This window comes from Macaca nemestrina, chromosome 1, assembly GCF_043159975.1.
Source record: "Macaca nemestrina isolate mMacNem1 chromosome 1, mMacNem.hap1, whole genome shotgun sequence".
In the NCBI taxonomy this organism is placed as follows: Eukaryota; Metazoa; Chordata; class Mammalia; order Primates; family Cercopithecidae; genus Macaca; species Macaca nemestrina.
This window is the reverse complement of record NC_092125.1, coordinates 224,904,893-224,930,249: the sequence shown is the minus strand read 5'-3', so window position 1 is coordinate 224,930,249 and position 25,357 is coordinate 224,904,893. Positions and strand designations below refer to the sequence as shown.

Genomic DNA, 25,357 nt, shown 5'->3' with positions numbered 1-25,357 from the left:
CTCCCTCTGCAAGGCAGTTCAACGGTTTCCTCGAATCCCCTCTAAACCACGAGTGCTAGTGAAGGGCCCGTCCTGGTGGAAGGAGGACAGTGCTGTGGAGGGCCAGGGTCCCAGGCCTCGAGAGGAAGCTGTGGATGTTTAACACCAGCTCGGAGTCCCCTTGAAGGAATTGTTCTGCCCCTGTGTCATCTCCTCTTGAAACCCTGGCCTGGACCAGGTGCAGTGGCTCACGCCTCTAATCCCAGCACTTTGGGAGGCCAACGTGGGCAGATCACCTGAGGTCAGGAGTTCGAGACCAGCCTGGCCAACATGGTGAAACCCCGTCTCTAAATATACAAAAATTAGCCAAGTGTGCTGGTAGCCACCTGTAATCCCAGCTACTCGGGAGACTGAGGCAGGAGAATTGCTTGAACCCAGGAAGCAGAGGTTGCAGTGAGCCAAGACTGTGCCACTGCATTCCAGCCTGGGCAACAAGAGTGAAATTCCATCTAAAAAAAAAAAAAAAAGAAAACGAGATTCTCAATGCAGTGGTAATTTCCAACAATCCTAGCATCTACTCTTCACCTTTCACTGCCCAGGGAGACCCCTCTTCCCAGTAAGTAGCTAGGCTGCTGGTTTTTAGGTGTTTGAGCCTTTTTTCCTGTGTTTTTTTTTTTTTTAAATCTGCTGCCTCCCAGAGTTGGCTGCTTAAGGCTCCATCCATAAGAACCAGAAAAAGGGAAACACAGAGTCTTAAATATTAAGAGGTGTGAGATGAATGAGTTTCTCGCTCTGCAAATGGCAAAGGCAACAGGCTTTTGGCTGGTGGCCCCAAAGAGCCAGCAAGACTCTCTGCTATTTGGCCAGGGACGCTGCGGGAATGAGCAGAGGGACAGCATCAGTAGGGCAACTAGCAACCTGCTGCAGTTTTCTCCTGTCTCCTGGGGACACGAGGGTGGTGGCCCCCCACCCCCCACAGCCAGTGAAAGCTTGTTCCAGTAGCCATGGACCTGTCAGTCATTTTTGAGGCTCAAAACTTCCAAATCCATCTTTTTGGGCCCGTCCCCAAGACAGCCACTTTCCTCTCTGCCATGGCTCCAACCCAGACAGAATCAGCTGCAGATCTGGATGGAGTCTCTGAAGCCCCTTTTAGCCACCAGCTTCTTCCAGGCCAGGCCAGAATTTCTTTTTTGAGACGGAGTCTCGCTCTGTCGCCCAGGCTGGAGTGCAGTGGCCAGATCTCAGCTCACTGCAAGCTCCGCCTCCCAGGTTCACGCCATTCTCCTGCCTCAGCCTCCTGAGTAGCTGGGACTACAGGCGCCCGCCACATCGCCTGGCTAGTTTTTTGCATTTTTTGGTAGAGACGGGGTTTCACCGTGTTAGCCAGGATGGTCTCGATCTCCTGACCTCATGATCCACCCGTCTCGGCCTCCCAAAGTGCTGGGATTACAGGCTTGAGCCACCGCGCCCGGCCTGTTGCTGTTTTTCTTTGAGACAGAGTCTTGCTCTTGTCGCCCAGGCTGGAGAGCAGTGGTGTGGTCTCAGCTCACTGCAACCTCTGCCTCCTGGGTTCAAGCAATTCTCCTGCCTCAGCCTCCTGAGTAACTGGGATTACAGGCATGCGCCACCACGCCTAGCAAATTTTTTGTATTTTTAGTAGAGGCGGGGAACAGATAGAAGAAGGCACAGCCTGGTTCAAGGAAGAGGACAAATGCATTTTCAATGATGTCAAACTGGGCAAAACTAGTTCTACTTTCAGGTGGGCTGTCCTGGGCTTATTCTTCACTGAAACAGACCTGGGCTCCTTTTCTTCCTGTCCTCAGGCCAGAAATCCCCCACAAATTTGTCTAAGGGAAACATTGCTGGCCAAGATACAGAGGAGGGAAGAGCGCAGGAGGCGGAGTCTTCTTACCAGGAAAGGTGATTTCAAAACTTCAATCAATCTCCAAGTAAAATCCAGCCCCAGTAAGGGACTGTAGCATAAATTTGAATTTTGGAGGCAGTCCAGCCCTTCACGTGTTTCTCTGAGTAGGAACTGGGAGAGCTTCCCCCATACAGCCAAGTCCTGTTGCGGAGCAGTCCTCTGACCACCCTGTCTCCACCCCAACCACTCCTTATGGAGGCAAACAGGCTACCTAACTACAGCCTCCCACTTCGTTCCATCGGCAGTCACAGGAAAACCCTCACGGCTTCTGGGCGTTGCCTCCCCGATTTGCCACCCAGCACGCAGGCCATAAGAAACCTGCTTTCAGAATCAAAAACCTGAAAATCAGAAATGCTTTTCTAATGCTGAGGCCAAATTTCCTCCACACAAAACACCACAAATCCCTCTCCAAACAAATTCGCGATTTCCCTCCAATCCCGATGGCCTTTTTCTCGGGCTGTAAATTTCCCTAAAGTTGTCAGTGAATTAAATCAGCAAAAGAAAAAAAAGAAAGAAAGAAAGAAAAGAAAAAAAGAAAAGGGTGGGTTACCTGCTCTGTGGGCCAAAGAAGGACCTTGGATTGATCGGATGTCAGCTCTGGCCCTGCAGCTTCCCTGGGCTGGCTCCACCTGTCTGACCTGTTCGGCTCGCCGCCGCCTCTGGGCCTGGCACAGCCGCAGGGAGCTGGGCTCACTGCCAGCACCCAGGCCCCTCCATAGGTGTGCATTCACCTGCCGAGAGGTGCCGGTGCATAAGTGCTCTCCCCTCTCTGCTCCCACCATGTGACCTGCCCCCCAGCTGGACAGACACTGGAGCATCTCTCCTCGGTGTCACTGGAATTTCAAACCTGAAGCTGGCAGAGAGAAAGAAGACAGGGAAGAAGAGGGGAGGGGGACAGAGGAAAACTCCTGGCCCCCACAACTAACCAACAGTCCTTCCATGATGTCGTGAAGGTCAGGCCAGGTGGGGCCAGCAGCCCCGTCACGGTGATCGTCAGGGTCAAATTCCAGGGCTGCTCTTTCCCTCTGGGTGGCTATTTTGGGAAAGCGGTTTTCCTCCAGCCGTCGACAGACTAGCTACCATGGACGCTGGAATCCGGAAGACTCAGAGCTCTGCCAGGGCCCAGCACAGGTAAAGGCACGGAGGACAGCCCTGGGAGCAAAGAAATAGTTCCAGCTGCTACAGGTGGCCCAGAACTCCGCTCTGAGCACACACAGGCCCACGGGTCCCTCCTGTCCCTACCCTTCAATAAGGATCACCCAGCACTTGGGGTCCTATCTGGCTTGGAAGAGGACTTGGGGCTTGAGGTATTACCCAAGGTGTTGAGGGGTACAGCTGGAGGGGCAGGTGGCATCAGGTCTAGTGGCAAGGCCACTATTTTCCTGCCATCCAGGACTGAGAGCCCTTAGCAGCCAGATTTGGCTTCTCTTCCCTTTCACTCCCTGGCCGCTGATGCCCGTCAAGCTCAAGTCGATACTGAACAACTGAGTACACAGCACAGCTTGGGTGTGAGGTCACAGACTCTGTGCCTGGGATAGGGGCGGCCCAGGCATCTGACTCTGGGTTTCAACCACTGCTCAAGTTCAATCATGTGCTTCTAAGCTGCCCAATCAAGCCAGACTCTGGGAGCCACTGAAGAATAGAAACAGCAAGGCCAAGAGGAGGGTTGTGGTGCCCTGTGGTCTTGATAACTTGGGTTTTGAATGCAGGGTGGATGTTAAGATATAAAGCCCTTCCTAGGAAACCAGAATGCATCCTCCTACAGAGGCAACAAAGCAGGGCAAGGAGCCCAGGAGAGGACCCGTGATGGAATTCAGACAGAGCCCAACCTCCTTCCTCCCAGGGTACAGCGTTGCTCACAGAGGGCGGGAGGAGAAGGCTAACTGCTGCTGACTATGGCCAGGCAGGTCTTCAGCTACCGACCTCAGGGCTGTGTCCACCCCTCGGAGCCACACTGAGCTTGAAAGTGAAGCCCTGTCTCAAAGCCAGCACTTGCTCTGCTGCCCCAAGAGGGTCCCGCAAACATACAGGCCTTGCCCAAGGGGCCTGACATGCAGGAGAGGGGCAGGGCCCAGGACAGTGACCCTGAAGGGCTCCATCCTGGGACCTGACTCCTCCTTGCTCATAAACAACCAGGCCTTTGCCTTCCTCCCACACCAGCCCCTGGGTCAAAGGCTTTAAGAAAATCCCCCGTGCACTAGCCAACTCAGACCGCCCTGGCCCTTAGATCATCCGCTAGTCACTGGGCTGAGACCCAAACGAGTCAGAGGGAAATGTTTGGTGATTTTGGGGAACTGAACTGCAAAGGTGTTCACAATCAGACCACCAGCAAGAGTATGGCACACCCCTTAAACATTTTAAGGAAGTATTTACCAAGGCTGCTAAAACAGAAGTTGAGGATTTCTGCCTCCGATTTAGTAGAAAAGAATCTTTGAAATTTAATACAAAGTCCCATGATAAGTCATTTGGGATCCCCCAGAGGAGGAAGGCTGCTTGTGGTTAGACTGGGTGAGTCAACGAAACAAACAAATGGGCCCGATGAGGTCAGCTTTTTGGAAAAGGAACAAAGAAAAGTGCACCCCAGTGAGAGGCAGCTTACAATGGTGAAGCAGTGGTCACAGAAAATCCATTTCCAAAGCCTCTAATCCAGCAGTTTGGGGGATGATTTTGTCACCCAGGGGACATTTGGCAATGTCTAAAGACATTTTGGGGGCCGGGCGTGGTGGCTTATGCCTGTAATCCCAGCACTTCAGGAGGCCGAGGCGGGTGGATCACTTGAGGTCAGGAGTTCGAGACCAGCCTGGCCAATATGACAAGACCCCCATCTCTACTAAAAATACAAAAACTAACTGGGCTTGGTGGCGCACACCTGTAATCCCAGCTACTTGGGAGCCTGAAGCAGGAGAATCACGTGAGCCTGGGAGGCAGAGGTTGCAGGGAGCCGAGATCGCCTCACTGCACTCCAGCCTGGGTGACAGAGCAAGACCCTGTCTCAAATAAAAAAAAGAAGAAGAAAAAAAAAAACCCAGACATTTTTGATTACCACAGTTGATGGGTAGGGAGTGCTCCTGGCGTCTAGTGGGTAGAAGCCAGGAATGCCGCTAAACATCCTACAGTGCACAGGGCAGCCCCCACCACAAAAAATTATATGGCCCCAAATGTCAGCAGCACTGCCACTGAAAAACTGATCTCATCCACTGAGAACTCTCTCTCTTACTTGCAAGTCTTGGGCAAATGGTTGTTTTTAGTCACTGACATGACTCGTAGCCCAGAGAGCCATGATGGTGACAGCTCCTCCCTGGGCGATGCCAGGCTTCACAGGGTCAGCATCTTCGGATGGTCCTCTGGGCATAGACCCCAGCTTGGGCAAGCCATCTGGTTGCCCCTGCATGGGTGACCCTGCCCAGCTGCCCCTGCCTGCAACCGCCCCTTGCCGAGGCTTCTAGACCCTCAGAACCTCCCCTCTGCTGCTCTGGCTCTCAGAACAGACTGGTAGGTGCTTTACAGGTGACAATAAGCTTTCACATTCATTGTCTCAGCTGAATACATAAAAGCCTCACCCACTGTTAAAGCAATCTTTCTGAGTTCTTGACCTGCCAGACCCGTGGAACATGCAGAGGCCACCTGTTCCTGATGACAGCCCAGGGGAGAGGGAGCTGTGCTTTCATCTGGGGAGCCCCCAGAGTCCAGAGCTGGGCAGAGGTGACAGCAGCCTGTCTAGGGAACCTTAGGGAAGCCAGGGTTATGGCTGCTCCATGGCAGGCCCTGAGGTGGAGGGTCTAGACCCTGACCAGGCACCAGTCCTGCTGAAATGAGGCTCCGGAAATGGATGCACATCACACTCCCTGGAGTATTTTCTGGGCAGCCACAAAGTTCAGCAAATAGTCAACAGAAACCATCTCCAAGAAGTGGGTGAACCGGAAGGACACCATGCCCAGGGCTGATATGGGATGTGTTTGGGGACTTGGGGAAGAAGCAGGACAGAAATAGGCCCAGCTCATTAACTGCATCTGCATATGAATTGCTTGACTTTTTTTTTTTTTTTTTTTTTTTTTTGAGACAGGGTCTGGCTCTGTCCCCTGAGCTGGAGCACAGTGGCATGATCACAGTTCACCAAAACCTCGACCTCCTGGGCTCCAGCCATCTTCCCGCCTCAGCTTCTCTAGTAGCTGGTGTGCACGACCATACCATGCCCAGCTTTTTTTTTTTTTTTCTGAGAGATAGAGTCTCACCCTGTCCCCCAGGCTGGAGTGCCGTGGTATGATCTTGGTTCACTGCAACCTCTGCCTTCTGGATTCAAGCAATTCTCCTGCCTCAGCCTCCCGACTAGCTGGGATTACAGGTGTGCGCCACGGCACCTGGCTAATTCTTTGTATTTTTAGTAGAGATGGAGTTTCACCATGTTGACCAGGCTGGTCTCGAACTCCTAACCTCAGGTGATCCACCCATCTTGGCCTCCCAAAGTGCTGGGATTACAGGCATAAGCCACCACGCCTGGCAACCTGGCTAATTTTTAAAACAAATTTTTTAGAGACGGAGCCTTACTATGTTGTCCAAGCTGGTCTCAAACCTCTGGGCTCAAGTGATTCTCCAGCCTCAGCCTCCCAAAGTGCTGGGATTACAGGCATGAGCCACCACATCTCGCCTGTTTGAGTTTTTATGAGTATTATTACTTGTTTTATAAATCTAAAAGAACATTAGGAAAAAATAAGAATAAGGGCAGAATATCCCGTATCCACACCCACTTTCTTGGGAAACAGAGCCTTACCCGCTTGGGAAACTCCTGAACTGCAGTCTGGGTTGCAACTCCATGTGTCATTCATCCTGGTCACCAGACCTTGGAAAACTGACCCCAAGTGAGACTCTGAATTAGCCGAAGGACAAAGACCATAGGAGATAGCTCTCGGCATGAAGCAAACGCCTGTCTCCAGCAAATCTCAGGAAATGAGAGAAGCAAGTCCACGCTCCAGCCAGGAGCCCCTGCGGGAAGGAGGCTGCCCATCTGACACCGCTAGACCTCCTGCCTGCACTCCCCCTGAGTAGGTGGCACCCTGCCACTGCTGGTCCCCTCAGACCAAGGCCTTCCCTTGGGAGAGAGGGTGGATGTGGGGAAACACCAGCTCTTCAATGTACCCTGGGAAAACAGAACCTGGAATCCCCTTTTGAAGTCTGAGCAAAGAACAGGAGGACGTGACCCACCAGGCAGGCAGGAGCCGCTGACTCCAAGGCGAAAATATAAACTGCTTCCCTGTAGCTTGGATGCCATTGCGGCTGGCACACATAGAGGCTGCTAGGATCAAGACGAGGTTCTGGATCCAGTGCCTGCCTCTGAGGCTGCTGACAAGGAGGAAGGTCACTGCAAAAATGCTTGGCCCAGGCCGGGCATGGTGGCTCATGCCTGTAATCCCAGCATTTTGGGAGGCTGAGGCAGGCGGGATCACCTGAGGTCAGGAGTTCAAGACCAGCCTAGCCAACATAGTGAAACTCATGTCTCCAAAAATACAAAAATTACCCAGGTATGGTGGCACACGCCTGTAATCTCAGCTACTCAGTAGGCTGAGGCAGGAGAATTGCATGAACCCCAGAGGTGGAAGTTGTAGTAAGCTGAGATCGTACCCCTGCACTTTAGCCTGGGCGACAGAGCAAGACTCCGTCTCAAAAAAAAAAAAAAAAAAAAAAAGGGAAAAAAGAAAAAGAAAAAAGAAAGAAAGGCCGGCGCAGTGGCTCACACCTGTAATCCCAGCACTCTGGGAGGCCGAGGCAGGTAGATCACAAGGTTAGGAGTTTGAGACCAGCCTGACCAACATGGCGAAACCCTATCTCTACTAAAAATACAAAAATTAGCCAGGCGTGGTGAGGCACGCCTGTAATCCCAGCTATTCAGGAGGCTGAGGCAGGAGAATCACTTGAACCCGGGAGGCAGAGGTTGAACCCGGGAGGCAGAGTTTGCAGTGAGCTGAGATCACGCCACTGCACTCCAGCCTGGGCAACAGAGTGAGACCCGTCTCAAAAAAAAAAAAAGCTTGGCCCCACCTGGCAGCTTTAAACTTGGAGCCTCCTGGCCACCCGACCTGCTCTCAGTGCACAGGAGGCACAGCCTCCTGGAACAGCCCCTGCACACCCACTTTATCACCCACTTCCCAACCCGCAGAACTGCCATCTAATTTTCCATTTACAACTGTTCCTCCACCTCAGGCTTCAGCATTGTTTCTGCGGCTTCAACTCCTTACTCCTCTCGGCCGTGAGCGCTCTGTGCTCCCACCTCTGGCTCTGTCACCCACAGCCAGTGTGGATAACTTACGAAGTGTTACCAAGACCTTCCACCTCCCCAGGCTCTCTGTTGTGCAAAAGGGACTCAGACACTTAGAGATAGGGCTGGAGCTGGGTGGCCTGGGGCTGACCTAGAGGGACAGCTGATATGCTCCACCATTCTTAAGGGCATCTATTTCCCAGCTAACATGTAAAGTAAGAAATTCAGACCTGGCGCAGTGGCTCACACCTGTAATCCTAATGCTTTGGGAAGCTGAGGTGGGAGGATCTCTTGAGCCCAGGAGTTTGAGACCAGCTTGGGCAACATAGGGAGAGGCCATCTTTAAAAAAATATTTTAAAATCATCCAGGTGTGCACCTGTAGTCCCAGTTACTCAAGAGGCTGAGGAGGGAGGATCGCTTGAACCCAGGAGTTCGAGGCTGCAGTAGGCTATAATCACACCACTGTACTCCAGCCTGAGCCACAGAGCAAGACCCTGTCTCTAAAAATAAAATAAATGCAATGTTTGGGCATAACATCATATTTTGAGGACATAGTATACATTGTAAAATGTCAAGGAAAATGGATAGGTTGATAATATTAAAAATAATCTAAAGTGTGTGTGTGTGTGCACGTGTGTGCGTGTCTTTAGCTTAAGAATATACGGTGCAGGGCTGAGCACAGTGGCTCATACCTGTAATCCCAGAACTTTGGGAGGCGGAAGCCGGCAGATTGCTTGAGCCCAGGAGTTCGAAACCAGCCGGGGCAACATGGTGAAACCCTGTCTCTTAAAAAATATTTTTAAAAAATTGTTTAAACATATGGTGCAAAGACAAATAAAAGCAATGTTTCCAGTGGGCTAGATGGGGAAGTCTCTTTGCTGCCTCTCTGGGTCACATGGGAGAAGGACAGTTCCCTGTAGCCCCCATCTGGGGTCCTGGTACTCTGTAAAGGCTGCCAGGCCTGGGGGTGAACTGGTGATCTGGGATGCAAGGGAGCAGGCAGTGGAAGAGGCACAGGAGCCAAGCAGACGCAAATTCACCGCACTGAGCCATGCATTCCTGGAGGAAACCTACTTCCTTCCATCCACCGGGAAGGGACTCAACACAGACTGTTATAAAGAGTGTCACGACTCAATGTCTGAATGTGGTGGGAGAGCCCATGGCTGGCCCAAGGAACATGTGGGGACCACCAAGTGCTGTCCTCTCTCTTCCTGTCCCCACATAGAGATGATCTGCTTTCCAACCACATCTACAAGTACTTGGTGTCTTTGGACCTTGCCTGACCCCTGGTTCACGGCAAAACCTGCCCTTGGGTGAATGCCAGATGCCCTGACGTGGAAGGGGTTGGTGCTGTAGGAGACTCATCTTCAGTGGATTCTGCATTTGAGTATGGAATACATTTTCTTTCTCTTTCTTTCTTTCTTTCTCTCTTTCCTTCTTTCTTTCGACAGAGGCTCGCTCTGTTGCCCAGGCTGGAATGCAGTTGTGTCCGGAATTGGTGGGTTCTTGGTCTCACTGATTTCAAGAATGAAGCCGCTGACCCTCGCGGTGAGTGTTACAGTTCTTAAAGATGGTGTGTCTGGAGTTTGTTCCTTCAGGCGTTCAGCTGTGTGTGGAGCTTCCTCCTTCTGGTGGGTTCGTGGTCTCGCTGTCAGGAGTGAAGCTGCAGACCTTCACGGTGAGTGTTACAGCTCTTAAAGGCAGCACGGCTGGAGTTGTTCGTTCCTCCCAGCGGGTTCGTGGTCTCGCTGGCTTCAGGAGTGAAGCTACAGACCTTCGTGGTGAGTGTTACAGCTCATCAATACAGCGTGGACCCAAAGAGCGAAATAACAAACCCTCCACGCGGTGGAAGGGCACCCGAGTGGGTTGCCACTACGTGGTGCGGGCAGCCTGCTTTTATTCCCTTATCTGGCCCCACCCACATTCTGCTGATTGGTCCACTTTACAGAGAGCAGATTGGTCTATTTTACAAATAGCTGATTGGTCCGTTTTGACAGAGTGCTGATTGGTGTATTTACAAACCCTGAGCTAGACACAGAGCTGGTGCTTGTCCCGGGCACCCTCAGTCCTGTTGTTGGATCACAGTGACATGATCTCAGCTCACTGCAACCTCTGCCTCCCAGGTTCAAGCGATTCTCCTGCCCCAGCCTCCCAAGTAGCTGGGATTACAGGTGTGCACCACCATGCACGGCTAATTTTTGTATTTTTGCAGAAACAGGGTTTCACCATGTTGGCCAGGCTGGTCTTAAACTCCTGACCTCAGGTGATCCGCCTGCCTCGGCCTCCCATAGTACTGGGATTATAGGCGTGAGCCACCATGCCAGGACTGGAATACATTTTCTATCTGGCTTAAGCCAAAAGAATGAAGCTCTAATGGTTGAATTTCAGCCACAAACCAGCTCACTGAAGGAGACTGGGTGGAGGCAGGCAGCAGAAGGCGAGGTGTCCCTGAGGTCACAGACCAGGGCCCTCCTCACTCAGATGCTGGCTCTATGCCCCCCCGGCCTTCTGGGGCCAGCCTGTCTGCCTTGAGGCCCCACCGTTCCAGCTTCACCAAGCAACTCTTACTCATCCTTCAGGCCTTGGTTAAGCACCCTACAACCCCCTTCACTCAGCTATGGGCTCCCAGTGACCACCCCAAGCATCACACATCTCCCTGCATCATGGTGGCCAACTCACTTGTACCTCCCCCTCACCAAACTGAGTGTCAGCTTTCTATTCCTTCTCCCAGCACTTAGCCCAGCAGACAGGACATAGTGAGTGCCAGTAAAGGTCTGTTGAGAAAGCATGGGAGGAGGAGTGGGTAAAAAAAGACAGCGCTGCCGGCCAGCCCACGCTCAGTCAGCAGACCACACATTCCAATCCTTTGAGAGCTTAATGATCAGGCTGAGCCTCAGGTATTTAGTCTGTCATCAGCATGGAAAACACAGGTAAGGCAGCAGATGGGAAAGTGCTTTAAAAACTGTGACTGGGGCCGAGCGCGGTGACTCACGCCTGTAATCCCAGCACTTTGGGAGGCCAAGGCGGGCGGGTTACAAGGTCAGGAGATCGGGACCATCCTGGCTAACACGGTGAAACCCTGTCTCCACTAAAAATACAAAAAATTAGCTGGGTGTGATGGTGGGCGCCTATAGTCCCAGCTACTCAGGAGGCTGAGGCAGGAGAATGGCATGAACCTGGGAGGCGGAAGTTGCAGTGAGCCGAGATCACACCACTGCACTTGAGCCTGGGCGACAGAGTGAGACTCCATCTCAAAAAACAAAAACAACTGTAACTGGGCCAGGCATGGTGGCTCACACCTGTAATCTCAGGACTTTGGGAGGCCGAGGTGGGTGGATCACCTGAGGTCAGGAGTTCCAGACCAGCCTGGCCAACATAGTGAAACCCCATCTTTGCTAAAAATACAAAAAATTTGCCAGGTGTGGTGGCAGGCGCCTGTAGTCCCAGTTACTCAGGAGGTTGAGGCAGGAGAATTCCTTGAACCCAGGAAGCGGAGGTTGCACTGAGCTGATATTGTGCCATTGCACTCCAGCCCAGGTGACAGTGTGAGACTCCGTCTCAAAATAAATAAATAAATAAATAAAAATAACTAAAACAAAACTGTAACTGCAAGGAGTCACACTTCCATTTCAGACCATCTTTGAGTACACCTATTTTTTTTTGAAACTGAGACTCGCTGTGTCACCCAGACTGGAGTGCAGATGCATGATCTCAGCTCACAGCAATCTCCACCTCCTGGGTTCAAGTGATTCTCCTACCTCAGCCTCCCGAGTAGCTGGGATTACAGGCACCCACCACCATGCGTGGCTAATTTTTTGTATTTTTAGTAGAGATAGGGTTTCACCATGTTGGTCAGGCTGGTCTCGAACTCCTGACCTCAGGTGATCCACCCACCTCGGCCTCCCAAAGTGCTGAGATTACAGGTGTGAGCCACCGTGCCCGGCCAAGTACACCTAATTCATAAGTTGACAATGATTTGGACTTTTCATAAGATTATTTGGCAAGTTGACTGCTTGCAACTAGGGATGCTACGCCCCAAAGTCACAATACCATAAATGTGGCAGGTTTGTAGGCTCAGCCAGCAGAGTCCACCGTACTGTGGGACCTCAGATATCCAGAAACATGGGGCATCATCCCCTTGTGGGTCAGTGCCTCACTTCACTTTATCCCCCTTGGCACCTAGCATGATGGGGAGCCAGGGCCGATACCTGGATACCCAGTGAATGAATGAAAGGATGAGAAGTAATCCAAAAACAGCAGCAATAGCAATATCAACAGCAGCCCCACTGTGCGTCAGGCACTGTTCTTGACCGTTTCACTGTGTCACTCATTGCAATGGGCTGAAAAACACCCTGGAGAGATAGCCACGTCAAATCCCTGCAACCAGAGCATGTGGGTCTTTGCAGAGCTGATTGAGATTTTGAGATGAGACCATCTTGGATGATCTGCGTGAGCCCTAAGACGGGTGTCCTTGGAAACAGAGGCAGAAGGAAATTTAAGACAGAAGAGGAGAAGACACACAGAAAAGGCCACTGAAAGACAGAGGCAGAGACTGGAGTGATGCAGCCACCAGCCCAGGAATGCTGGGGCAATCACCAAAGCTAAAAAGAGATAAGGGAGGCTTCTTCCCTAGAGCCTCCAGTGGGAGTACGGCCCTGCTGGATTTCAGATTTCTGGCCTCCAGAACTGTGAGAGAGTAATTTAAGCCATCCAGCAGCCACAGGAAATTATTATACTCCTGGAGTCACGAATGAGCTCATTCACAACTGCAATGGGATTGTTACAGAGAGGCAGGGTAGGAAGGCAGCCTCTGGGCCAGGCACGGTGGCTCACGCCTGTAATCCCAGCACATTGAGAGGCTGAGGTGAGCGGATCGTTTGAGCCCAGGAATTCAAGACCAGCCTGGGCAACACGGTGAAACCCATCTCTACCAAAAAAAAAAAAAAAAAAATTGCCAGGCATGGTGGTGCATGCCTATAGTTCCAGCTACTTGGGAGGCTGAAGTAGGAGGATGGCTTGACTCTGGGAAGTCAAGGCTACAGTGAGCCATGATCACCCCACTGCACTCCAGCGTGAGCAACAAAGCAACACCCTGTCTTAAAAAAAAGAAAGTCTCTGAGCAGCTCAAACTCCTGCACCCAAGTTCCTGTCCCTCCTCAGAACATACTGTTAACCCTCAACGTGGTGCTCTGTTAATATCACATATTCTGTTAATCAGTACTCTTCTTGCTCCCAACTTCACAGCTGAAATTCAATATCAAGTAAATAGCACAACTAAAGCTAAGCTAAAGGAAAGTGATGAATCACAGCAATACTTTGTTTCCAAATGACCTCTGCCCCCTCATTCTGACACTGGGGTGAGGCCCAGCTTGCCCTTGAACTCCACTGTATTAACTCATTGTTTTTTCTTTTTCTTTTCTTTTCTTTTTTTTTTTTTTTTTTTGAGAGACAGTCTCAATCTGTCGCCCAGGCTGGAGTGCAGTGGCATGATCTTGGCTCATTGCAACCTCCACCTCACAGGTTCAAGCAATTCTGCCTCAGCCTCCCGAGTAGCTGGGATTACAGGTGCGCACCACCATGCCCGGCTAACTTTTGTATTTTTAGTAGAGATGGGGGTTTCACCATGTTGGCCAGGCTGGTCTCAAACTCCCGACCTCAGGTGATCCACCTACCTCGGCCTCCCAAAGTGCTGGGATTACAGGTGTAAGCCAGCATGCCCAGCCTGAAGAAACCTCCCTTGTCTCTTTGTAGCTTTGGTGGCTGTCCCAGAATTCCTGGGCTGGTGTCTGCATCACGCCAGTCTCTGCCTCTTTCAGTGGCCTTCTCTGTGTGTCTGTGTCTTCTCCTCTTCTGACTCTCTTAAATTTCCTTCTGCCTCTGTTTCTAAGGACCCCTGTCTTAGGGCTCGCCCAGATCATCCAAGATGGTCTTATTTCAAAATCTTAACCTAAGTAGGAATGAGGGTTCCTGACCCCACAGTAATTTAGAAGCAGCAACTCAGAAGGCAAGGAAAGGTTTGCTGAAATCAGATTCACCAGCAAGAACAAGGAAAGACAAGTGAGAGAAAAAGAACAGGGGAAGAAATGGAAATTATATAAAACACATTCGTGACACTTAAGAAAGCCCCGTGACCTGAGACCAGGGCCTCCAGGAGGTTGCTCCACACGGACACAGCAATACATGTTCAAAGTCACCATTAAGCTTAGCAAGAAAAGGTAAAATTGGGTTTATTCTGTTTTAAGAAGAAGGAAGCATGAGTTATATTCTAGAAAGATTTTCAACCCAAAACAATACAATTGAAAAGTTCTGGTATAGCGAGGAATTTTTTTCTTTTTTTTTTTTGAGACGGAGTCTCGCTCTATCGCCCAGGCTGGAGTGCAGTGGTGCGATCTCGGCTCACTGAACGCTCTGCCTCCTAGGTTCACGCCATTCTCCTGCCTCAGCCTCCCGAGTAGCTGGGACTATAGCCGCCTGCCACCACACCCGGCTAATTTTTTGTATTTTTAGCAGAGATGGGGTTTCATTGTGTTAGCCAGGATGGTCTCGATCTCCTGACCTCGTGATCCACCCCCTCGGCCTCCCAAAGTGCTGGGATTACAGGTATGAGCCACCGCGCCTGGCCGTTTTTTTTTTTTTTTTTTTTTTGAAGCAAGGTCTCACTCTGTCACCCAGGAGGGAGTGCAGTGGCACAATCATGGCTCATTGCAGCCTCAACCTCCTGGGCTCAAGTGATCCTCTTGCCTCATCTTTTTGATTTTTTTTTTTTTTTGTAGAGACAGTGTTTCACCATGTTGCCCAGGCTGGTCTTGAACTCCTGGGCTCAAGCAATCCTCTCTCCTCAGCCTCCCAAAGTGCTGGGATTACAGGCATGAGGCACTGCACCCAGGTGGGATGAATCTTTAGCTGTCTAAAACACGCACTGGGTGCGGTGGCTCACGCCTGGAATCCCAACACTTTGGGAGGCTGAGGCAGGTGGATCACTTGAGGTCAGGAGTTCAAGACCAGCCTGGCCAATATGGTGAAACCCCATCTCTACTAAAAATACAAAAATTAGCCAGGCTACTTGGGAGGCTGAGGCCGAAAAATCGCTTGAACCTGGGAAGTGGAAGTTGCAGTGAGCTGAGATCCTGCCATCGTGCTCCAGCCTGGGCGTTGCAGTGAGACTCTGTCTCAAAAAAATTATAAAATAAAATACAAATAAAACACTGAAGGTTTCCCAGGAATCTGTCTGGTTTTGAGGCTCCTGTCCAGAGGTATCTTGTGCCCCAAGGACAAGCCGCTTCAAGAGGTAGCATTCCACTCCCTCCCGTTCTCCTAATGAAGTGGGGAGGTAGGAGGGTGCAGTGGCCACTGCTTCTGGCCCCCTACCTGCCCTGAGGCATGACCAAGCCCCTTGGGGTTGCCCCACACCTGCCCTCTGCACCTCTGCACCTCTGCACTCCTACCTGCTGTTCCCTTTGCCTGCTTGTGCCTGCAGTGGACTCCAGGATGGTCCCCACGCCCAAAGGGAATGAAGCCACCCACAATGTCTCAGGCAGAGGTGTCCCACCTGTCCTATCTGTTAACTCTGCCCTGGACACGGTGGGGACACAGCCACATTTGTGTCAACACCAGCACAGTACTGAACACACCATACAGAAGGAAGTCACTGAAGCGTGCCGGACGTATGAACACATGCGCAGATGAATTGAGGAATCAATAAATAAGTGGATGAATTTTAAAGTTTTTACCAAATGCCTAAATTCAACACTGGGCTCTCTCTTCCCTTGCTGCTCTGTCTCAAGATCCCGTGGCTCAGTTCCTCTTCTGTAAACTCCAGGGGACCATTTAACCATAGGAGCGACCCTGACTGTATTAACTCCCCAGAGGGCAGGTCCGTGGAATCCAGGAGGGAATAGAAAACATGTCAGACACGCTGCTGGCATCCTAAATGTTCTTGTAAGTTGTTGACATGACAAGAAACCATCAGGAACACTGTCACTCCCAATGTTCTTTCTATTTCTCCACCGACTTACATACAATTTCTAACGAAGTTCATTTGACACATATTTAAGGACAAGCACAAATGAAGTTAGAAATTGTGGGGGACAAGTGATAAGGTGGCCCCTATGGCCACTGCCTCATGGTGTTCATGCCTTTGTGTGACCCCCTCCTTTAGTATGGGCAAGACCTGTGACTGGCTTCTAGCCAACAGAATATGGCATGGATGGCAGAGGATTGCACTGCATTATATAGGATTCCCTCTCCTGCTAGCAGGCTCGTGCTGAAGACGATTTCCCTCACTGGCTTTGAAGAAGCAAGTTGCCATGCTATGGGAGAGCCTAGGGAGGGGCCACATGGCAAAGGCCTGCGGGTGGACTCTAGGAGCTGAGAGCAATGCCAGTCAACAGCCAGCAAGAAGCCAAGGACCCTGGTCATCCAACTGCAAAGAGATGAATTCCACCAACAACCTGAGTGAGCTTGGAAGAGGACCTTTCCCCAGCTGAGTCACCAGATGAGACCCCAGCCCTGGCTCGGACCTTCACGGCAGCCTTACACAGGACCCAGCTAAACTGTGCCCAGACTCCTGACCCACAGAAACTGTGCGATAATAAATGTGTGTTTCCTAAGCTACTTTGTAGTACTCTGTTACGTAGCAATAGAAAACGAATCTGATGATGATAATGAAGATGTGGCTATGACAACAGTCCCGGAAAAGTGTGCAGTTTGTGGTTCTCGTGCCTGTCACCCTGCACCTTGACAGAAGCCGAGTGATCACGTCCACAGACTCTGGGTCATACTACACATGTTCAAGCCAGGCTCTACCATGATCACACACGTATCCATCAACATAACCCTGTAAGCCTCAGTTTTCTATGGGTAAGCATGGGAACAATAGCAGTCACCTCACAGGGCTGGTATAGGGATGAAATAAGGTAATATGTGTAAACTGCTTATTAGCACTTTACAGTAAGGGCTGGGCATACTGCGAGTGTTCAATCAATGTTGGCTATTTGTGCATTAGTTATTTACCTTCTGTTGTCCTGACCAGACTGTAAAGACCATCAGGGTGGTAATGAGCTGTCTAGCTATTGTACCTGGAGAACAGAACTTTGAACATGAGGGGTATCAGGGAGGATTTGGGAATAAGAACCCACCTTGTGTGATCCTCCTAGCGACTCTGGGAGGTAGGCAGGACAGGAATGATTTATTTTAGGATAAGGAAATGGATTGAGCTGAGGCAGGAGGACTGCTTAAGGCCAGGAATTTGAGACCAGCCTGGGTGACAGGGTGAGATGCCACCTGTTTAAAAAAAAAAGAAAAAAGAAAAAAAAAATTTTTTTTTTTAGACGAAATCTCACTCTGTCGCCCCGGCTGGAGTGCAGTGGTGTGGTCTCGGTTCACTGCAACCTCTGCCTCCTGGGTTCAAGTGATTCTCCTGCCTCAGCCTCCTGAGTAGCTGGGATTACAGGTGCATGCCACCACACCTGGTTAATTTTTATATTTTTAATAGAGACACGGTTTCACCATGTTGCCCAGGCTGGTCTGGAACTCCTGACCTGAAGTGATCCACCCGTGTTGGCCTCCCAAAGTTCTGGGATTACAGATGTAAGCCACAGCACCTGGCCTAAAATTATTTTATTTTCTTATTTAAAAAAAAAGAAAATGAATTGAGAGGTGTTATATTCTGGTCATGCACCACTGAGATAATGAAGGGGTAAAATGAGGACCAGCCTGAGCAACATAATGAGACACTGTCCCTACAAAAAATTTAAAAAATTAGTTGGGTGTGGTGCACATGTAAAGTCCCAGCTACTTGGAAGGCTGAGGTGGGAGGATCACTTGAGCCAGGGGATGTCAAGGCTGCAGTGAGCCGAGATCGCACCACGGCACTCCAGTCTGGGCAACAGAGGGAGACCCTGTCTCAAAAAAAAAAACAAAAACAAAAATCAAGGACCAACTAACTCCCCGACAATGTTCTTTATATTTCTCCACTGCCTTAAAAACAACCTCTAACAAAGTTAATTTGACACACATTTAAGGACAAGCACAAGTGTGAGCCTCTTGTATGGTAATTGGGCTTAACTGGAAATAATTCACTTAAATGATCAAAATGAGTGCTGTGTGTGCCATCAAAGCATGTGTATCTGGCAGCATTTGGAGAAGGTTTGATTCTTTACGAATGGGGAGAGAATGAGAGGCAGGGAAGCGTTTGCTGTTTTTTAAAAAATTCAGTGTGGAATGATGTGGCTTATAAGTGGCTCTAGGGGAATGAAAGTTTTGAAGTATTTTAGGGTTCAACAGCATTTGAAGGGAAAGGACAGTCCTTGTTAGGTGTCAAAGTTGAGAGGTTCTGGAGAGTTACCAGGCCCCACAGTGTAGGCTCAGAGCTGTGGGACAGCGGGCAGTGTTATGCCTGAGACCAAAAGAGAAGGGGCCAAACAAGAATTATACCTGGTCTGAAATACAGTTGTCTCTCCATGTCCCAGGGGCATTGGTCCCAGGACCCCTGTGGATACGAAAATCTGAGGATGCTCAAGCCCCTTTTATACAATTGTGTGGTATTTGTATATAACCTACACACACCCTCCACACACATCTTACTCTGTTACTTCCAGTGGTGCAATCTCAGCTCACTGCAACCTCTACCTACGGGGTTCAGGCGATTCTCCTGCCTCAGCTTCCTGAGTAGCTGGGATTACAGGCACGGGCCACCATCTTTATTTTGAGATGCGGTTTTGCTCTTGTCACCTAGGCTGGAGTGCAATGGTGTGATCTCAGCTCACTGCAACCTCCGCCTCCCAGGTTCAAGTGATTCTCCCGCCTAAGCCTCCCGAGTAGCTGGGATTACAGGCACCTGCCACCACACCTGGTTTTTGCATTTTTAGTAGAGATGGGGTTTCACCATGTTGGGCAGGCTGGTCTTGAACTCCTGACCTCAGGTGATCCACCCATCTTGGCCTCTCAAAGTGCTGGGATTATAGGCGTGAGCCACTGCTCCTGGCCTTTCCGCATACTTTAAATCATTTCTAGAGTACTTGTAATATCTAATACCACGTAAATGCCATGTAAATAGTTATTACACTGCATGGTTTTTTAATTTGTACTATTATTTTTTTTTTAATACACAGGGTCTTGCTATGTTGCTCAGACTGGACTCCAACTCCTGAGCTCAAGCAATCCTCCAGTCTTGGCCTCCAAAGTGCTGGGATTAGAGGCATTAGCCACCACAGCCAGCCCATTTATATTATTTTTTATTGTTTTATTATTATTTATTTTTGCTTTCTCGAACATTTTGGACCCTAGGCTGGCTGAATCAGCCGACATGGAACCCCCAGGTAAGGAGGCTCGATTGCATTACTTTGGGCCTGTCTCACCTTCTCCCTGAAAGGCCACCGCAGCTGTCCTCCAACGCCAGCAGGGTCTCCCTACCTCCCATCCAGCACTATGAGGCTGGGTGTCCAGGGCAGGGGGTGGCTGGTGGTGGCCAGGTTGTGACAAATTCAACAATGTTTTTTTTCTCAGCAAATTATCAAGAACTATTTCTCTGTCTTTCAGGCTGGAGGTGAGGGATTTCTTTTTGTGTTTTTCTTTCAGACACGGTCTCACTCTGTCACCCAGGCTGGAGTGCAGTGGCATGATCTCTGCTCACTGCAACCTCTGCCTCTGGGTTCAAGCGATTCTTCTGCCTCAGCCTCCCGAGTAGCTAGGATTACAGGCACGCACCACAACGCCCAGCTAATTTTTGTATTTTTACTAGAGACAGGGGTTTCACTATGTTGTCCAGGCTGGTCTCGAACTCCTGGCCTCAAGTGATCCACCCGCCGCAGCACCCCAAGGTGCTGGGATTACAGGTGTGAGTCACCGCACCCAGCCCTGGAGGCGAGGGCTTTCTATTTGCTTTGGGATTTGGGAAACCAGTTCACCACCACTCTCCTTGTGGTGATCATGGACGAGGACTGATCAGTGTTGACCATGTGGCCCAGGATTTTAAACTCGCTTCACCCCTCACTAGTGGTGGATTGCAGAGTAACAGGGGGTGATAGCGACAGTAGTCTTACCCACTTTCAATTCAAGTCCATTTTAATTAATCTTGTTTTGAGATGAGGTGACAGCCTTGGAGGATGTTTAATGCCAGGATTAGGAATCAATTTGGTTCAACAAATCAACAGACATCCCCAACCCCCACCACTGTCAAGCTGGTTCTGTCTCCTCTGGTGGACCCTCCCTTGCTGCCCCCACTGTCCTATCGACTGAGTATGGAAAACACTTTCATCATAAGGAGTTACTGATCTGGCAAGAGGAGGGTGAACTCTCTGTCCAGAGGAGGCATGGGAATTGGGCAGGAGCTGCTGGGACCGTGCGGGGTGAGGTGGGATGGCTGAGGGCCCCAAATGACAGGACAGAGTAAGAGCCACCTGGCGCCACAGAGGTCAGAGCGGGGCCCTTGGGTGAGCCTGGTGGGTCAAAAGCTCTGCCAGTGGGAGAGGCAGGAGTTTCTGCCAAGCTTTCCCCAGGTGCCCCTACCTGCCCCAGGTGCGGTAACCCACAGCCAGGGACACAGGAGAGGGTGTACTCAAACCGTGTCATGCTTCAGTCAGAATGGATCCCCTTATAGACCCTTATTTTTCCTTTTGGCCTCAACTCAAGGCATTTTACTCTACTTAAATATTTGCAATACTAGTTAATGAAAAAAAAAATGTAGGCTGGGCATGGTGGCTCACACCTGTAATCCCAGCACTTTGGGAGGCTGGGGTGGGAGGATCACTTGAGCCCAGGAGGTTGAGACCAACCTGGGAAACATGGTAAGACCCCATCTCAACAGAAAATTTAAAAATTAGCTGGGTGTGGTGACACATGCCCGTAGTGCTAGCTACTCAGGATGCTGAGGTGGGAGGATCGCTTGAGCTCAGGAGTTCAAGGTTCCAGTGAGCTATGGTTGTGCCACTGTACTCCAGCCTGGGTGACAGAGTGAGACCTTGTCTCAAAAAAAAAAAAAAAAAAAAGAAGCAGTGGGTTTTTTAGGGAGGGGAAGAGAGCAATATTTGCAATGCAAAAATCAAACAAGAAACTCCCCAGACCTCACTAGACTACATGAGCATAGAGGAAAGTTCTGATTTAGTGAACATATAAAATATCCATGAAAGCAAAGTGCTTTATCACTGATGGTACCTAATGGTTGCCACAGCACCCTGCTCCCTGGTTTATGCACCTTATCTAATCATTTTATCCCATGCCTCTACCAAGTAGGTCCTAACATAAGGGCAATTTTTATAGATGAGGAACCAAAGCCAGGAAAGGAAGTCCTATTTCCAAATTAGCACAGCTAGTGAGAGAGACGGAGCTGGAAGGCGGGTCCTTAACTCAAAACCCATATCCTTACTGGAACACTGGGGCCCCAGTGGGGTCCTGAGGTGCCTTACGAATGGAGAAAAATGATTGGCACCAGGTATATCAGTGACCTGCATGGCACTGCCTCCCAGAGCCTGCACTAAACAGTTCATTCTTACAAATATGTCAGACAGACAGCTGTAGCTGCAGTACTGATTTGTGCTGTCTGGGAAGGAAGGATCTGCCAACCAAGGCAAATTTCAGGGGTAGACAAGAAAACTTCCTTGTTTTCATGTGATATTCGTTACCGAGTATCACATGAGCTGATCTTCAGTCTCACCGGCTTTCTTGAAATTTCTCCAACGCACTGAACACACGGCCTTTGCACTTACTAACCCTTCTGCCTGAAGAGCCATCCCCTCATCCTTCTGTAGGTTTCTCCTCCATGACTCATTGCATATAGCAAGGACTCTGTAAATATTTGTCGCATGAATGAATGAGTCCTGCCTAGTTATTTTCTTATGCATAGATCTGATCACCTCTAGCCGGAGGTAGTGTGTCCTATAACCAAGGGCAGCATCTTGTTCATCCTTGCGTCCTCCTACATCCCCCAGCCCAGGGACCAGTTACAAGGGCAGGTGTAGGGCTGGGGTGGCAATTGGGTGACATAATCAATGGGAAGCACTGCATGGATGCTATGATGAGAAAGACCTGGGGGCCTGTCTAGGTTTAGCATTATTGATTTGTGATGCGTGCCAAGGGCAGGGGTGGGGTGTAAAAGTGCAGTCCTCATGCCACCATGCCAGCTAGCCAAGGGATCCTGGAGGCCCAAGAGAAAGCTAGATTGGGAGGGGAGAGCAGGACAGTCCTGGACAGTCTTGGCCAGCTTGGGGAAGCTCAGGAGACAGGCCACTAACCCATGTGGCAATAGATGCCACTGGGCTCAGGATACCAACTGATGCTGCCTCCAGCTGCTCCCTCTGCTCCTGGATAGTCCTTCAAGGGGAATGTTGGCAAGTACAGGCACCTCCCCTCTTCCTCAGCTGTGACTGCACAGCATTTGTGGCTTATGCAGGAAGATACACGGGCTCAGGGGAGTGGCCATTTGTCCCAAAGATATCTCAGAACTGGGCAGAGGCAGAACTGGCTAACATAACTGCAGTGGGCCGTTTTGCCCCCTCAACGTGAGCTGGCATCTGCTAGAGTTTCACATGCACGTACGCAGAGAGCCCAGCCACCCCTGGGCTCCAGGAGCCTAGTATGGATGCAACAGGAAGGCCCAGGCTCTGGAACCTTCTGCAGAGCCTAGCTCCTGTCTCCCACCTGACACAGTAACAGGCGCTGAAGCATGTGCCCTGTCGGTACTACAGGCCCCATCCACGTAACCTGAGAGAGGGGACCTCAGGAGCAGTGGCACCTGCTGCTCCAGGCTAGGAGCAGGGAACTCCAGGGACCACCTCCCTGCAAGTCTCCTTCCCCACTGGCGGCTCCCAGGCTGGACAGGGCTCCAGCCAGCAGGGGGCGCGCGCGTTCACCTCGGGGCCAGGTTGGCTGAAAGCCCCTCTCCCGTTCTCCTCTTCTAGAGCAAGTCTTCCAAAGCCTTGACCTCTTAGACAACGCTACTTTAGTGACAGAAGCACTTTTCCTTTCCCTTTCTTGCGAGTTTTTTACAGCCGTGGGTGGCTAGTATCAATCCTTCCACTTTCCAGGTGAGGAGAGGAACTGGGGAGGTTGAGCATTTGCTGCAATCTCACCGTGGCCAGCGGCGCAGAAGGGCCAGGGTCCCCATTTTCCACCCGTGGACCAGTCGGCCTTCCTCGCACCACGCTGGAGATCGAGGAGGGAAGAAAGAAGTAGCCGAGCAAAACCCCAAAAAAGGAATCCTTTCTCCCTAGAGATTATGAAATCAAAGAACATTTTGTTGCTTCTTGGAAAGTCTTCCCCTTATGGAGGCTACACAATTGAACAGGGTTTTCATTATTATGACTATGATTATTAACGTTGTTGGTCTAGTTCCCGCCTCCTTCTTTGCAAACTTTCGCACGGACTGAGAAACACAAGCGTTTACCTGGGTGCACGCTGGGACGGGGCGAGCAGGTAGTGCAGGTTTCCAGGCCTCTCCTGCCCCGGAGCTTGGCTGCAGGACTCCCGCAAAATCTCCAAATGCCCCCGATCTGCGCGGTCACCAAGAAGCAGCCCGGCTCGGAACAAGCCCAGGCAAGCCCAGGCAGAGCCCGCTGCCGGGTCCTCCTTCCTGCCCGTGCCACCAGGCCCCGGGGCCGCGACGCGTCTCTCCAGCCTGGGATCCGGGGAGCTGGGCTCGTCCCAGACCGACGGGACGGCGGCATCTCCTCCACCTGAAAAGGAAAGGGGACCAGGTAGGGGCCAGGCAGAGCGCATGAGGGCGGCGCCAGCACCGCGCGATCCCAATCACGTCGGTGCGGGGGAGGGGTCCGAGCCTGGCCTTGGCCTAGGGCGCAGATGCGGTGCGCACCGCAGGGGGGCGGCGCGGGGACCGCTGCGTGGCCAGTCCCGCCGGGCACGGGGTCCTGGTCCGCATCCCCTTCACCGCCACTGCCAGCCTGGGCTGGCGTTTCCCCAGCAAGAGCGCTTAGTTTGCGCAGCGCCCCTCGCCCACGCCGCTGCTGGGTCCCGGGGCGCGCCTACCCGGAGCCGAGGTCCCGGACTCTCCGGCCATCGCAATCCTTCCGCGGACTCCTGGCTCCTTCGCGATGGGACCAAGGCCCGGGTGGAGCCGGGGCGGGGTGGGGGGGGGACGGTAAAAAAGCAAACAAAAACCACTGGGGGCTCGCCGCGACGCCCAGTCCGAGGGCCTCTGCCCTGGAAGAGGGAAGAAACCCACGTCCTGGACGCGGGTGTGGGAAATGTCCCGGGTCTGGACCTGTTGTCTCTGCGACGTTGCCAGTCAGGAGAGCTCGGAGGGCCAATGCAGCCCCGGATTCAACAAGATGCGAAAGGACTTCTAAAGCCAGGAACCCGCACCCAGCCACAGCCACCGCCCGCCGGCCCGGCGCCCTGCCCCCACTCACCGCGCCCCCAAGTTCCGGCGCCGCGGGCTGCAGGGGTGACTTGGCTTGGCGTGCCTCGGGGCACGAGGCTTGGCCCTCCACGGCTCTCGGGTCCCGGGGGGCTGGGGTGGGAAGGGACACGGCCGGGGCGCGGCGCTGGGGAGCCGGGTGCGCCAGGCTGGGGACCTTGCGTGGGGCAGGGCTTGGCTCAGATGAGGGGCCGGGGCTCAGCCCCCAGCACCGGCCTTAAAGGTTCCTGGAGACGCAAAGTCCTGAGCGCGGAGCTGCCGCGGGGAGCATAAGGCAGCCCCCAGGCACGCTCCCTGCATTTCCCAGTTTCCAAGCTGCTCTGGGCGCGCGGTGGGGCGCCCTTGGGGTAGGCAGGGAGGCGCTGGCAGGGGCAGCGCTGAAGACCTCCCGCTGCCATGGAGAAGGGGCTCCCCACCCACCCTCCTGCCCCAAACATTACAGATCCCAGCCAGTGCGCCCCAGGGCCCTTCCAGGACAAACTGCCCCCAGGACAAGCTGCCCCCAGGACCACCGCACCCCAGTATCAAGCGGGCAGCAGATCTCTCTGCGCCCTTTGTAGGGGTTTCTGCCCTCAGGGTTGTTACGGGACAGAAATGGTTTCATCAGAAACAAGCCCTCCTCACACACTCACGGTTTGCAGGACTCCAAACTGGGCCCCCGAGATCTCCACCTGCGCAAAACGAAAGAGCTGATTCTCTTCGGACTCACGAGGCAACCGCTCCCCGGGTGAGAACGGGAGACTCACTCCTCCTGCACTGGGAGAAGGCGATGCTTTAGGAGGATGACAGGGAAGCGAATGCTACCCAGGTGCATAATCACATTTGAGCACTCTC

At 51.8% G+C, this 25,357-nt stretch overlaps 1 protein-coding gene across 1 annotated transcript in view; it reads right to left on the bottom strand.

Moving 5' to 3' along the window:
* LOC105479160 (G protein-coupled receptor 157) overlaps nt 1-24,174 on the bottom strand; it is a 77,557-nt gene extending 53,383 nt beyond the window's left edge. Inside the window, exon 1 of the mRNA XM_071066767.1 lies at nt 23,534-24,174. Within this exon, the coding sequence (XP_070922868.1) occupies nt 23,534-23,865 (332 nt within the window). The 5' untranslated portion in view covers nt 23,866-24,174. The remainder of the gene's footprint in view (nt 1-23,533) is intronic.
* Nucleotides 24,175-25,357: the final 1,183 nt, after the last annotated feature.